Source organism: Gracilinanus agilis, chromosome 6 (genome assembly GCF_016433145.1).
Source record: "Gracilinanus agilis isolate LMUSP501 chromosome 6, AgileGrace, whole genome shotgun sequence".
NCBI lineage: Eukaryota > Metazoa > Chordata > Mammalia > Didelphimorphia > Didelphidae > Gracilinanus > Gracilinanus agilis.
The window spans coordinates 90,551,875-90,568,845 of record NC_058135.1 but is presented as its reverse complement, the minus strand read 5'-3'; the positions used below and the strand labels follow the sequence as shown (position 1 = coordinate 90,568,845).

The following is a 16,971-nucleotide window of genomic DNA, read 5'->3' as shown; positions in this document are numbered from 1 at the left end:
GAATACCTAAATAATCCCATATCAGAAATAGAAATTGAACAAGCCATCAAAGAACTCCCTAAGAAAAAATCACCAGGACCTGATGGATTCACAAGTGAATTCTATCAGACATTCAAAGAGCAACTAATCCCAATACTATACAAATTATTTGGTATGATAAGCAAAGAAGGAGTCCTACCAAATTCCTTTTATGACACAAATATGGTACTGATTCCAAAGCCAGGTAGACCAGAAACAGAGAAAGAAAACTATAGACCAATCTCCCTAATGAACATAGATGCAAAAATCTTAAATAGAATATTAGCAAAGAGAATCCTGCAAGTAATTAAGAAGATCATCCACCATGATCAGGTGGGATTTATACCCAGAATGCAAGGATGGTTCAACATTAGGAAAACCATCTACATAATTGACCATATCAATAGTCTAACTGCAGTGATGGCTCTGCCTCCTCTTCCCCCTCCCTACATGCAAGGTCCTTATCTGCTGGCAGAGCACTCCTTAACAGGGCCCCTCGGTAAGGAACAAAGCAACAAGTACGAGATAAACATGCTCCAGGAGGTGAACTTTGTGTGAACTTTGAAGTTTTGCTAGAAACCAGTTTCTGGGAATTATTTTTCACTGAGCTATCCCGCATATCTCAGCTTGTGGTTTTTGCCTTTATATACTCTGGCTTGCCTAATAAAGATGGTCACTATGCACTCCATATAGTGTCCACTGTTTTCCTTGTCCTTTCTCTCCTTCGTTACCCCAGGTGGTCGCTGCAGGATTAGCTACCCTCGCAGTTAGGAGACCGCATCTAACCAACAAAAATCACATGATTATCTCAATAGATGCTGAAAAAGCCTTTGACAAAATACAGCATCCATTCCTATTGAAAACGCTGAAAAGTATAGGAATAGAAGGACCCTTCCTAAAAATAATAAACAGTATAAACCTAAAACCATCAACAAGCATCATATGCAATGGGGATAAATTAGAAGCCTTCCCAATAAGATCAGGAGTGAAACAAGGATGCCCATTATCACCTCTATTATTCAACATAGTACTAGAAACACTAGCAATAGCAATTAGAGAAGAAAAAGAAATTGAAGGTATCAAAATAGGCAATGAGGAGACTAAGCTATCACTCTTTGCAGATGATATGATGATCTAATTAAAGAATCCTAGAGAATCAACTAAGAAGTATAAATAATCAACAACTTTAGCGAAGTTGCAGGATACAAAATAAATGCACATAAATCATCAGCATTTCTATATATTTCCAACACATTAGAGCAGCAAGAGGTAGAAAGAGAAACACCATTTAAAATTACCCTAGATAATATAAAATACTTGGGAATCTATCTACCAAAACAAACAGAGCAATTATATGAAAACAACTACAAAACACTTTCCAAACAAATAAAACTGGAGCTCAACAATTGGAAAGCCATTAAGTGTTCATGGGTAGGAAGACCTAACATAATAAAAATGAACTTTCTACCCAAATTAATTTACCTATTTAGCGCCATACCTATCAAATTACCAAAAAACTTCTTTACTGAATTAGGAAAAACTATAACAAATTTCATTTGGAATAACAAAAGATCAAGAATATAAAGGGAAATAATGGAAAAAAATGTGAAGGAAGGGGGCCTAGCAGTACCAGATATTAAACTATACTATAAAGCAGTAGTCATCAAAACAATATGGTACTGGTTAAGAGATAGAAGGGAGGATCAGTGGAATAGAATTGGGGTTAATGATGTCAGCAAGACAGTCTATGATAAACCCAAAGAGCCCAACTTTTGGGACATGAATCCACTATTTGACAAAAACTGCTGGGAAATTTGGAAAACAATATGGGAGAGATTAGGTTTAGATCAACATCTTACACCTTACACCAAGATAAATTCAGAATGGGTGAATGACTTGAATATAAAGAGGGAAACTATAAATAAATTAAATGAACACAAAATAGTATACCTGTCAGATCTCTGGGAAAGGAAAGATTTTAAAACCAAGCAAGAGTTAGAGAAAATTACAAAATGTAAATTAAATGGTTTTGATTATATTAAGCTAAAAAGCTTTTGTACAAACAAAAACAATGTAGTCAAAATCAGAAGGGAAACAACAAATTGGGAAACAATCTTTATAACAAAAAACTCTGACAGGGGTCTAATTACTCAAATAAAGGAGTTAAATCAATTGTATAAAAAATCAAGCCATTCCCCAATTGATAAATGGGCAAGAAACATGAATAGGCAATTTTCAGGTAAAGAAATCAAAAGTATCAATAAGCACATGAGAAAGTGTTCTAAATCTCTAATAATTAGAGAAATGCAAATCAAAACAACTCTGAGGTATCACCTCACACCTAGCAGATTGGCTAAAATGAAAGAAGGGGAGAGTGATGAATGTTGGATGGGGATGTGGCAAAATTGGGATATTAATTCATTGCTGGTGGAGTTGTGAACTGATCCAACCATTCTGGCTGGCAATTTGGAACTATGCTCAAAGGGCTATAAAAGATTGCCTACCCTTTGATCCAGCCATACCATTGCTGGGTTTGTACCCCAAAGAGATCATAGATAAACAGACTTGTATGAAAATATTTATAGCTGCGCTTTTTGTGGTGGCAAAGAACTGGAAAATGAGGGTATGCCCTTCAATTGGGGAATGGCTGAACAAATTGTGTTATATGCTGGTGATGGAATACTATTGTGTACAAAGGAATAATAAACTGGAGGAGTTCCAGGTGAACTGGAAAGACCTCCAAGTACTGATGCAGAGTGAAAGGAGCAGAGCCAGACGAACACTGTACACAGAGACTGATATACTGTGGTAAAATCAAATGTAATGGACTTCTGTACCAGCAACAATGCAATGACACAAGACAGCTCTGAGGGATTTATGGTAAGGAATGCTACCCACATTCAGAGGAGGGACTGCAGGGGAGGAAACATGTAAGAAAAACAGCTGCTTGAATGCATGGGTTGCGGTGGACATGATTGGGGATGTGGACTCGAAACTACCACACCAATCCAACTATCAACAATTTGGAAATAGGTCTTGATTGATGGCACATGTTACATCCAGTGGAAATATGTGTTGGCCATGGGTTGGGGGAGAGTGGGAGTTGAAGAGGAAAGTAGGGGCAGCAAGCATGTAAACATGTTAAAAATGAATATTAAAAAATGTTTAAAATAAAAAAAAATATAAGAGAGGGAAAAAAAAGAAATAACAGGGCCTGCCTACCTCTTGGTCTAAGAGTCAGAGGAGAGAAATCTGACAAGATTAAAGAGGACATTATCAGAACAAAATGCCCAACAAGGTACCCAATAGTAAAGGGTCATCAAATTGTGAATTTTTGGAAGGCATTTCCAGGGGGAACCACAAGAACTGTTGTTTTCTTGAGACCTTGAAGCTATAGAAATATCCCAGTCCTATGTTGCTTTCTGACTTGAAGTATTTACCAGTTATATGCCAAATAAATGCAAACTGCTTTCTTTCCTTGAGGGAAAGATGAAAGGAATGAGGAATGCCTTTCTATACTTTAGAGAGCTTGAGGATTCCTAGACAGGATGAAAGAAATAATACAAGATGAAACCAGAGAGGAAAATAAATCATTGGAGATAGGGCATAGGAAAGAGTCGAAATCACTTTTAATAGGCTGAAGACATATAATATAGAGGAAAAAGGAAAGGAGGGAAAAAGAATTTTGAAACTATTGAAAATCCTATAGAGGACAGAATTTTGTATTTCCTATTCCTAGCATGTCACTTTAGTCCTCAACAGCACAATAGAATATTTTCATAGGTGCTATCATATTTATGTAAACTTGTTAAGGACCTCAGTATAAAAAAATGCATAGTAATGCCTGTAAGATTCAGGCTAAAGATATATGAAGATGACATTGGTGAGCTTTTTTTTATATATTTGATAAAATATAATACGTAGGTGTGTTTTCTCATATTTGATACAATTATCCTGCCAAGATGTGAATTCTCAGTTACTATCAACTTCTGCTTGCTTCCTAAGGGAAATGCACACAAAGAAAAATCTTATAACTAATATCTGTTGACTTTTAAAGTCCTGAAGAGGAAAATTAAGGATGTGAGATTCTAATTGTTCAGTTGTGCCAGTCATGGCTGACTCTTTATAACCCCATTTGGACTTTTCTTAGCAAAAATCCTAGAATGGTTTGCCATTTCCTTCTCTAAGTTCTCTGTTTTTTACAGGTCAGAAACTAAAGCAAACGAGGCCAAGTGATGCATAAAATCACACAACCAGTAAGTATTTAAGACTGAATTTGGACTCACAAAGATGATTCTTGATTCCAGGCCTATTATTATATCTGTATCACCTACACTGTACTACCCACCTTCCATTGGACTACAAACCCAGGAACAGAATGTCAACTCATTTCGAGTCTTAGATCTAGCCCATAAACCTAAAGTTGAATAATCAAGGCAGGAGATTATCAAAAGTACTTGGTACTGGCTAAGAAATAGAAATGTAGATCAGTGAAATAAAACATAATTAAACTGAAAAATTCAAAAAGGAGAACCAAAATGACAGGGGAAATCAGGCCGTAAAAATCAGAATTGACCAACTAGAAACTAATGATTTCATGAGAAATCAAGAAACAATAAAGCAAAATAAATGGAAGAGAAAAAAGAGGAAAACATGAAATATCTTACTGAAAAAACAAACTTGGAAAATAGATCCAGGAAAAACAATTTGAGAATTATTAGACTACCTGAAAGCCATGATCAAGAAAAAACTTTTGGACACGATAATACAAAAAATTATAAAGAAAACTGTCCAGAGATCCTTGAACAAGAAAATAAAATTAAAATTGAAAGTATTCACAGATCACCTCCCGAAAAGAAATTCTCAAATGACAACTTCCTGGAATGTAATAACTAAATTCAAAATCCCACAATCCAAGGAGAAAATACTGCAGCAGCCAGAAATAAACCATTTAAATACCATGGAATTACAATCAGGATCACATAGGACCTAGAAGCAGCTACATTAAAGAATTGAAAGGCAAGGAATATGATATTCGGGAAGGCAAAATACCTGGATTTACCACCTAGACTCACCTACTCAGCAAAACTGAGCATGTTCTTTCAGTGGAGAAAAATGGATATCCAATAAGATAAAAGATTTCCAAGAATTCCTGAGAAATAAGCCATAACTAAACAAAAAAATGAAGTTCAAACATGAGACACAAGAGAAGCTCAAAAAGATAAATAAGAAAGAGAAAATTTAAGGGACTGATGATCAAAATCACTATATTTCTACATGGAAAGAAGATATCTATAATTCTCAAAAATTACTATTAGTTATAGAGAAGATAGAAAAAATATACTTAGAAAGAGGGTGGTGAAGTGAGTTGATCATGATGATAGCATGTATATGATGATATATGATGATATGATGTGTACATAAATGTGATGATATGAATAAATATGTAGGTATGATATATATGCATATAATGTGTTCTACCAAATTACTTTTATGACACTAAAATGGTACTGCTTCCAAAGCCAGGCAGACAAAAAACAGAGAAAGAAAACTACAGACCAATCTCCCTAATGAACATAGATGCAAAAATCTTAAATAGAATACTAGCAAAAAAGACTACAGCAAGTGATCAAGAGAGTTATCCATCACAATACCCACCACATCAGGTGGGATTTATACCAGGAATACAAGGATGATTCAACATTAGGAAAACCATCCACGTAATTGACCATATAAACAAGGTGACAAACAAAAATCACACGATTATCTCAATAGATGCTGAAAAAGCCTTTGACGAAACACAAAACCCATTCCTATTTAAAACACTAGAAAGTATAGGAATAGAAGGACCTTTCCTAAAAATAATAAACAGTATATATCTAAAACCATCAACAAGCATCATATGCAAAGGGAATAAATTAAAGCCTTTCCAATGAGATCAGGAGTGAAACAAGAATGCCCATTATCACCTCTATTATTTAACATTGTACTAGAAACACTAGCAGTAGCAATTAGAGAAGAAAAAGAAATCAAAGGTATCAAAATAGGCAATGAGGAAAGCAAGCTATCACTCTTTGCAGATGATATGATGGTCTACTTAAAAGTCCTGGAGAATCAACTAAAGAGCTAGTGAAAATAATCAACAACTTTAGTAAAGTGGAAGGATATAAAATAAATGCACATAAATCATTAGCATTTTTATATATTTCCAACACATCCCAGAAGCAAGAGTTAGAAAGAGAAATTTTACCCTTTAAAATTACCCTAGACAATATAAAATACTTAGGAATCTATCTACCAAAACAAACACAGGAATTATATGAACACAACTACAAAACACGCTCCAAACAATTAAAACCAGATCTAAACAATTGGAAAATCATTGACTGCTTATGGGTAGGACAAGCTAACATAATAACAATGACCTTTCTGCCCAAATTAATTTACTTTTTAGTGCCATAGCCATCAAACTACCAAGAAACTTTTTTACTGAATTAGAAAAAACTATTACAAACTTCATTTGGAAGAAAAAAGATCAAGAACATCAATGGAAATAATGGAAAAATATTTGAAGGAAAGTGGTCTAGTGGGACCAGATATCAAGCTGTACTATAAAGCAGTGGTCATCAAAAGAATATGGTACTGGATAAGAGACAGAATGGTGGATCAGTGGAATAGATTTGGGGTAAATGACGTCAGCAAGACAGTCTATGATAAATCCAAGGAGCCCAACTTTTGGAGACAAAAATCCACTATTTGACAAAACCTGCTGTGAAAATTGGAGAACAATATGGGAGAGGTTAGGTTTAGATCAACATCTCACACCCTACACCAAGATAAATTCAGAATGCATGAATGACTTGAAAATAAAGAAGGAAACTAAAAGTAAATTAGGTGAACACAGAATGTATACTTGTCAGATCTCTGGGAAAGGAAATATTTTTTAAAATCAAGCAAGAGCTAAAAAAATTACAAAATTTAAAGTAAATAATTTTGATTATATTAAATTAAAAAGGTTTTGAACAAACAAAAACAATGCAACCAAAATCAGAAGGGAAACAACAAATTGGGAAAAAATCTTTATAATAAAAAACTCTGACAGAGGTCTAATTACTCAGATCATACAAGGAGCTAAATAAATTGTGTAAAAAATCAAGCCATTCCCCTGTCGATAAATGAGCAAGGGACCTGAATAGGCAATTTTCAGACAAAGAAATCAAAACTATCAATAAGCACATGAGAAAGTGTTCTAAATCTCAAATAATTAGAGAAATGCAAATCAAAACAACTCTGAGGTACCACCTCACAAACCGCAGATTGGCTAAAGTAACAGTAGGGGAGAGTAATAAATGTTGGATGGGGATGTGGCAAAATTGGGACATTAAAGCATTGATGGTGGAGTTGTGAACTGATCCTACCATTCTGAATGGTAATTTGGAACTATGCCTAAAGAGAGCTAAAAGACTGCTTGCCCTTAGATCCAGCCATGCCATTGCTGGTTGTGTACCCCAAAGAGATCATAGATAAAAAGACTCATACAAAAATATTTATAGCTATGCTTTTTGTGGTGGCAAAAACACTGGAAAACAAGGGTGTGCCCTTCAATTGGAGAATGGCTGAACAAATTGTGGTATATGCTGGAGATGGAATACTACTGTACTGAAAGAAATAATAAACTGGAGAAATTCCATGTGAACTGGAATGACCTCTAGGAATTGATGCAGAGTGAGAGGAGCAGAGCCAGGAGAACATTGTATACAGAGACTGATACACTGTGGTAATATCAAATGTAATGGACTTCTGTACTAGCAGCGATGCAATGATCCAGGACAATTCTGAGGGACCTATGGAAAAGAACATTATCCATATTCAAAGGAAGAACTACAGGAGTAGAAACACCGAAGAAAAAGAACTGCTTGAACACATGGCTTAATGTGGACATGACTGGGGATGTAGACTCAAAACGAACACCCTAGTACAACTCTATATTATGGAAATAGGTCTTGTTCGATGACACATGTTGAAATCAGTGGAAATGGACATTGGCATTGAGAGTGGGGGATCTGGGAGGGTGAAGGTGAAAGTAAGAACTTGAATCATGTAACCATGGAAAATTTTTCTAAAATAAAAAAAAGATAAACAGAAAGGCTTGTATGAAATGGATAACAAAGTAAATAAAACTAAGAGAAAACAATGGCCACATGAAGATAAGGGAGAATATTCAATGACAATCTGAAATGAGATCCTTACCATGACCAATCTTGGCACCAGAGGGCAGATGATTTATTTCCCTCCTTTTGGTCCTTTACTAGTCTAGAATGGTTTCTGGAGAACTAAAAGTGTCAAATGGAGCATTTTTCATATGGTCATTGTTAATTTATGTGGTTTAATTATATTAGCCATAAGAGAACATTTTAAAGAAGAGTGAATATTTCATAAAAATGAAAACAATACATTAACATTAGAAAAACTAATTTGATTCTCTATGGATTCCTAATTTTAATTGACCTCCTAGAAAAATGTCTGCCTGTGTTAGAGATTGGCCTACATAACCTGACCTTTATTTTATGTCTTAGTAATAACTCTTAAGACAAAAAAGCATGGGTTTGGCAAATGGAGTTAAGTGACTTGCTCAGGGTCATTCAGCTAGGAAGCATCTGAGTCCAGTTATGCTTATATAAGCTTTTAATTTGATTCAAAATCTATAATTCTATTTTTGGAATATAAATTGAGCTAATGTATTTTCTATATGCTTTAGATGAAAATAAACAGTTTTGCCCCTTAATTTAATTATGGCTAAATCATCACATGTTAAATTTTCTCAATATCACATTAAATCAAATTATGTTTCATTCAGCTATATTTCTTGGTTTCTGCTAGATTTCACCCAGGACATACATAATTGGAAAAGGATGTAGCCCCATCTTATAACACAAGATCTTCAGCATGAATGCTGAGCTCAAATCCATGAATGGCTTGGTGTAGTTGATAAAGGATTGAACATAGAGTCAAAAAGTCTTCAGTTCAGATGCTACTGTAGGTACTTACTAGCCAAGTAAGTAATGTTGGGTAAGTCACTTGTCCTCTTTACTTCAGTTTCCTTAACTGGGAAGTGGGAGAAGTAAAAATCTCACAGGGTTATTGTAATGATTAAGAGAGATAGCATACATAAAATGATTTTTAAAATTTTGAAGATCTATATAAATTTGAGGCATTGGTATTGTTAAAAGACACTATATTTGAAATCTGCCACTTAAAATGTATATTGATTTTGGCAAGTCACAACCTTCTGGACCTCAGTTTTCTCCTTTGTAAAATGAGAAGATTGGAACAGTAAATTTATAAGCTTCCTTTTAGCTCTAAAGCTATGGTCTAGAAGAGAGTATATTTAATAGATCCTTTATGAAATATTTAAGGGACAGTAAAGGCAAAATACATAGAAGATAAGATCACCTGAGAGAACGCCCCTGAATAAATGAGTTGGCCCATTAATTGGTACATTGAACTTTGGGATTAGAGATCAAAAAAAAGTTTATTATACTGATGTCTTGCCACTATTTTTAGGTTATTTCTGTTATAGAATCAATTTATAACTGAACCGAATTGGAACTCAGAGACCATTTCATTTAAATCCTCACAGAAACTCCTTTATAATGTTTCTACTACTTGATTGTATACCCTTCAATGTGTTTTTTTCCCTCAAAAATGGAACCAAATATACCTCTGGTAACATCATTTAATGCTTCTTATTTGGTTCTGTTGAGGTAGTAAGACTCCAATTTTAGGTGTTTTATCCCTTAATCTTGTATAGTTGGGGATGAGGGACTTCAGTGAAAAGGTCAAAATCAATTTTGAACGGACACTGTGTCCAAGATTTGTAGATCAATGTCAACTCTTTCTCTCCCTCTGTATATATTCAAATGTATATACAAGTATATGCATATATTTAAAATAAAGTAAGTTGAGCTGTCAATTATGTATATCTAGATACTGTCCAAATTTTTTAAATCTAGTAACTAAAGTAATTTCCTGAAGAATTTGCTTTATCAGCTCAAGATATTGATGGAGAAGTCATACAAATATATTGTTAAAATTGCTACTGGTGAGTTCAAATAAGCAAAATAAACTTCCAGGGCAAAAAAAAATCTTTCTCCATAGCTACACATAGGTGGAAAGCATGAACTTTTGAAGGCCCAAGAGGATTTGCAGGTATTTAAAAAAAATGAAAGTGATTAAAATAGAAGTTGGAGGAAAAGAATGAGCAATTATATATATATATATATATATATATAATATATATATATATATATATATATATAATTTATGGTACCCAGCATCTCCACTCTTTCTATCTTGTCCTTCCTGGCTTGAATTAAAATATATTAATGTTTCTTTTTCTTTTTTCCTCTAGAGTAAATGGTTAGAGAGTAAAATAATATCTAGACTCAAATCTTTTCTCTCATATATACTAGATGAGTGACCCTGGGCAAGTCATTTAATCTCTTAGTCCCATAGGCAACTCTCTAATATGTAAATTGTAGAGTTAAGTCCCTACTTGCATTGGTAGAACAAGTTTCTGCACAAGGGAATTCCATATACTAATTCCTTGGATGTGAACCTATGGCACATGTACCAGAGAGGGTAAGCCAGTGGTTCCCAAACTTTTTTTGCCTACTGCCCCCTTTCCAGAAAAAATATTAGTTAGCGCCCCCTGCCATATACAATCACTGCCCCCTTACAGTTATTCACTGCCCTCAAATGCATCTGTGGCCATAACCACCCCTCTGGATCGCTGCAGCACCCACCAGAGGGTGGTGGCACCCACTTTGGGAATCACTGGGGTATTCAGAGACCTTTCTGTGGTCTCACACATGCCATAGTCCATCAGAGTACATTAATAAAAAGCCAGAGGGACTTGGACTTGGGTGCATCCTTACCCCTCTCCTCCCTACCTGAGGACAATCTTCCCTTTACCTGCCCCCCCTGCCCAGCAGCCCAATGAGAGTGCTTCCTTCCTCCCCTGTCTGGGGTAAGGTAGCAGTGGAGGGTAGGAGACAGAGATGGTAAGGGGCAAGACTCAGTTTCTAAAAGGTTGACCATCACTGTACTAAGTAATACAATCACAAGGTCAGTCTCTGGCCTTGAAATCTTTCAAAGTGGTTCTAGCACCTCTCTCCTACATAGTAGCTTCTCCCTGCAGTTTTTACTTCAACTTCATAATACATTAACATGTATTGATTAGATATATTTTCCTTAAAAATTTTCAATCAGCAGACATTGAAAAATGCTATCCAAATGCCAGGTACTAGGATAGGCACTGGGGTAAAAACACTGATGCAAAGCAGGTGCTTTGATGCTAATTGCTTGAGTATTCTAGTAGCCTTTGTTCAATAATGCCTTTACCTTTTTTTTCTGGATTCAAATCTAATTTTATTTTTTTAGAAAAAATTTTCCATGGTTATATGATTCATGTTCTTACTCTCTACTCCTCCCCAAACTCCTCCCCCATAGCCGACACACATTTCCACTGGTTTCTACATGTGTCATAGATCAAGACCTATTTCCGTATTATTGATAGTTGTACTTGGGGGCTAGTTTAGAGTCTACATTCTATATCATGTCCACACCAACCCTTTTCAAAGTGCCTTTGTGTTAGCATTTTTTAGACACTTCTGACAAGTAAATATTGTCTTCTCCATGTTCCAGATGAAGAAACGGAGGCCCAGAGTCACAGTGATGTGGCTAAATATTGACAACTATTAACAGTAGACTTTGGATTGGAAACTCAATATTCTCATTCAGACTATGATTCCATCATTACTGCATCTTAAAGCCTTCCATTTTCTTGATTTATGTTTAAAGTACTAATTAGAAAGTATACATTTTATAGTGTATATTTCAATGTGTTCAAAAATGTAATTAGGCTTAGGATAAATAAGTTATTAAGAAACCACAAATGAAGCAATTAATTAGCTGGCATGACCTTTGAATTCTTTTAAGTTAAAATAAGCTCATATCCAAACTTTAAGAAAGATGTCAACATTCACCATTATTTCACTGTTACCCAAGAGAGATCAGATAGTCTTCATGCAATTACACTAATTAAATTTTCCAACACACAACCTTAAAATATTTAATTAAGTAATGGAAATTTCAGAAAGAAAACATAACTGTTCATGCCTTTATTCATGTACCAAATACCAAGTATCTACTATTTCAAATGCATTGGAGAAAACTAACATTATAAATAGCATAATGGCCTGAGATTAGAAATATAAAATGATAAGCAATTACTTAGGAACTCCCTTTCCTTGTCCTGATTCCTGGCTCTCAGTGCATATTACTTAATAGCTCTCTTACTTTAATCTCTGAATTCTCTATACACCATTGCTAAATCTGCAATTCAGAAAAAAGAACTATTTAATGTCTCCTTACCGTGTAAAGAAATCTCAGTAAATTTATCTCAATGTTAAGAGATCTAGACTGAGTAAAGATTGTAAAGCCTGGATATCAGTATTACAATTTAGACTTTCTTTCTCAAAGATTTTTTGATAGCATGTTTGTGGAAGCTTCTTTAAACCCCTCCTAGTACTAGATGAAAGGATAGAGAAAAAGGGTAGGTAGGACTAATTCTCCACCTAGGCAAAGGCAGAAAAACTGGTAGACTCAGAAAAAAGTACTGAATTTACATTCAGAGAACTTACATTTGAATCTCCATGCCTCTGTTTACTGCCTGTGTTAACCTGTGGTATGTTAAATAGGCTTTTTTGAGATTCAGTTTTCTCATTTACCATTTACTCTTCCTCTCAGGTTAACCAGTGCTACATGTTTTTCCCCCACTACAATATAAACTCTTTGAAGGCAGGAAATTTCTTGCTTACTTGCATTTGTATTCAATATAGTGTGTGGTATATAGCAAATACTCAGTAAATGATACTCTATCCATCATCTATCTGTCTTTATAAAAGGATAAGACTAGACATATGATTTCTAAGGCCTCTTTCAATTCTACATCATATGATTCTCCAAGTATCATTTAAGAGATTGCAAAGGCTATATTGAACAATAAAATATTTCCATACTCTTAAAATCCCTGGTATTATTGCTAGAATTAGAAGCCCATCTAAGTCAGCCAGGCATTTTAAATTGATTAACATTTCTAATGTCAACAACAGATTAATATTAATATGTTACATTACATTAATATTTATGTTAATGACAATAAAGTTAAGTTTATTGAATCTATCACTTGTACATTACCATATTTGTTTATATATTAGTATGCAAGGGTCTAATATCAGAGGACAGATGAATACTTAGGTTTTGATGGGGAGAGGCAGTATTTACTATGAGTCAAGAATTGTAGGACAACATAATTGGAACTTTTGGCCACTTAGAGATTACTGAAAAATAGGAATAAAACTAGAATGTGTTTTGAGAGGAGCAAGACAGCTCTCACCTAGTTAAATGATTTTCTAAAGCCTTATTGTGATTTGAAACTATAACTTTTGTCACTAACAAGGAAGAAAGGGAAAAGAAAAAAAAAAGATCAAAGTTTGAGATTTTAAATCAAAATGAGTAAAAGAGCTAAGAAAGAAAAGAATAGGATTATTAACAGAATTTATGAAGCAATTTCAGGTTTGCATAATGCTTTTCAAATATTATCTCATTGTATTCTCATGACAACACTTGGAAGTAGTGTTATTATTATCCCCATGTACAAATAATGAAACTGAAATAGAGTCCAAATGACTTATCCAGAAATACATCACTTCAAAATGTCTGAGGGAGGATTTGAACTTAGTTATTCCTGACTCTTAAGTCTAGTGATCTATTCACTGCATGGTATTGTGCCATCTATCCTGTATGTCAATAGATAGAGCACCACTTAACTGCTTGGAGGCAGGAAGAACTAAGTCCAAATTCCACCTCAGATACCTACAAGCTGTGTGATCATGGGCAGATCAAATATCATCTATTTGCTTCAGTTTTTTCATCAGTAAAATGGGGATAAAAATAGCACTTATTTCTCAGGATTTCCATGAGGACAAAATGGAATCCAATATTATTTAAAGAGCACTTAGAACAGTGCTTGGTAGTTAATTTATTAACTTATTCCCTACACACTTCCTTTTAATAGAAGGACTTGCTTTCAAATTCTAGCCTTGTCATATATTTCCTTTATAATGTTAGGGAAACAATTAATTCTCTGTGAGGCCCCTTCTCTCATCTTAGGGATTTCAAACACATGATTCAGAAGATCTCCTTCATCTCTAAGTCAATATTCTTATATTCACATCTCCAATCAAAATCAACAATCATTTATTTATTCAGGACCTATTATATGTAATGCAGGACTTGGTTCTGAGTATATTAAAGACAAAAAATTAGTTTGTGTCCTCAAAGAGTTTAATATATTTCTTGGGGAATAACATATGTAAATAGAAAAAGGTACAAATGATGCATTTCTTTGGATTTATTCAGGAATGTGAAATAGTCATACTTGGTCTTATGCTATCTAAAACAGATCAGCATCAATGCCAGCATTATCAATTTGAATTCAATTCATAACATTGGAAACAAAAACTATCATTTCCATATTTGAAATTTAGGACTTCCAGGTTAAGTTGGCTGAAGAGTAGAAGCAGGGCTCTTAACTCTACTAACCCACCTACACGAGATACCTCAAAAGAACACAAAAAACCAAATCCAGATGAATGAAGGGGCCCCACAATAGGGCACAGCATTGAAGGCATGTGAGATTTGGGCATTTCCATGCCATAAGGGTGTGAAATGACTCTCACTAAAATGTGAGCTGATCAACCCCCACACCCCCCAAACACAACCTACAGGGACAAATCCAATGCACAAGACTTAGAGCAGGTTTGGGGCACTCAATAAGTTCTTGGCAACTACGTGGGACCACCAGAGGCTTTCTCCTGAGAGCAGCAAGACTTAAGATTCCAAGAGCCTAAAGAACATGGACTTTGAACACGGACCTTGAGTGAGGACCTTGGGCTCCGACCTAGAGAGGAGGGGTACAGGACTATGGAAGCAGGGCACTGAGACTCTTAAAGGAGCCTCGGGCAGAGGAGCAAGCAAGGGGACCACAAGGTAGCTTGACCCTGAGAACAGCTAGACTTAAGACCTGAGGAGCCTAAAGAGCACAGACCTCCTGTGAGAGGATAAAATTGAGAGAGGTGGGACTGTGTGGTGATTCAAGCAAAAACTGCTCCACAGTTTTTTATACAGAGAGCCTGCCTGCCTCACCCAGACTTCTGATTGGGAAAGAAAAACAGCATAATAATGGCAAGCAATGCCCAAGAACTAACCAAGAGGAAGAACAAGAAGAAAGCATTAACACTCGATAACTATTACACAGAAAAAGTCCAGTAGAGCAGACATCAGAGGAGGACAAACAAGGAATCACATTCAATCCTTACCAAAAAATGAAAATTGGTCACAAGCTCTACCAGAGTTAAAATCAGAGAGGATGAGAAAGATGGAAGAGATTTGGCAAGAAAAGTGGGAAATAGCACAAAAGGAAATTAACAGGTTAAAAGACAGAAGCTCCCAATGGGAGAAAGATGCCCCCAAATCAAACAAAATGATAAGCAAATTGGAGAACCAAATTAAACAGCAGGAAACCATAAAAACAGGACAGACTAATTTGTAAAGGAAAATAAAAAGATTTTAGCAGAAAACCAGTCTCTAAAGACCAGAATAAGGCACATAGAAGCCAATGATCTTGCAAGAGAGCAAGAACTAATAAAGCAAAGTCAAAAAGTTTAAAATAATAGAAGGAAACATGAAATATCTCACTGAGAAAATTACAGATCAAGAAAACAGATCTAGAAGAGAAAATTTGAGAATTTTGAGAATCATTAGTCTTCCTGAAAAAGCAGAAATTAATAGAAATGTGGATACCATACTACAAGAAATTACCAAAGAAAACTGCCCTAATGTTCTTCAATAAGAGGGCTAAATGACATTGAAGGGATCCAAAGATTACCCTCTATACTAAACCCTCAAAAGTCAAACCCCAGAAATATAATTGCCAAATTCAAGAGCTTCCAAGTTAAGGAAAAATATTACAAGAACCCAAAAAGAGACAATGAAGATATCAAGGAACACCAATCAGGATTACAGGGGATCTGGCAAAATGGAAAATTTGGTATCCAACCACAAAAATCAAGAGAAACATGAAAAGATTAATATGAAACAGAGGGGAAAGAAAGAAAACTTTTATTTTTAAATTTGCTTCTTTAAGGGCTTCAATAAGATAAAAGTATTTGTATTCCTATAAGGAGAAAAGTTATGTGTAATTTTCAAAAATTGTATTCACTATTATAGTAATTTGAAGAATTATTCTTAGGGAGAGGTTGGAGTACTAAATGGTCTACGATGATATGGGGAAAAAAGAGGGGTGGGGAATAGAAGATGGCACCAAGAGAAACTTGAAGGAATAAGAAAAATAGGACAATCTATAATACACAAAGTGGGTATGGAAATGGGAAGGGATATTACTATAAGAAGGAGAGGAAGAGTGCATTAATAGGCAATACTTAAACCTTACTCTCAGTGGAATTAATTCTGAGAGGTAAGAGTAGCTATATCCATTGGAATATAGAATTCTATATAACCCTATGGAGAAAGTCAGAAGGGATAAACCAAGGGGAGCATTGAGGTGGGGAGTTCAAAAAGGGAGGGGAAGAGAGGGGGGAGGGAATTCATTATGCCATAAAAATAATAAGAGGGGAACAAAAAGGGAGATAGAGGAAAGGGAAGTAAACTAAGAGGGGAGATGAGGGAGACTGATTCAAAACAAGCCACAGTTTTAAAATGGAATAGTGTAAGAAGAAGGGACAGAACTAGGGGAGGATATCAAAATGTTTGGGAATGCACAGCTGATAATTATAACTCTAAATGTGAATGTGATGAACTCACCCATAA

At 35.1% G+C, this 16,971-nt stretch overlaps 1 protein-coding gene across 1 annotated transcript in view; it reads right to left on the bottom strand.

Annotated features, from left to right (window-relative positions):
* Positions 1-637, bottom strand: part of GLRA3 (glycine receptor alpha 3) — a 173,978-nt gene extending 173,341 nt beyond the window's left edge. Inside the window, exon 1 of the mRNA XM_044681669.1 lies at positions 469-637. Coding sequence (XP_044537604.1) covers positions 469-637 — 169 coding nt within the window. The remainder of the gene's footprint in view (positions 1-468) is intronic.
* Positions 638-16,971: the final 16,334 nt, after the last annotated feature.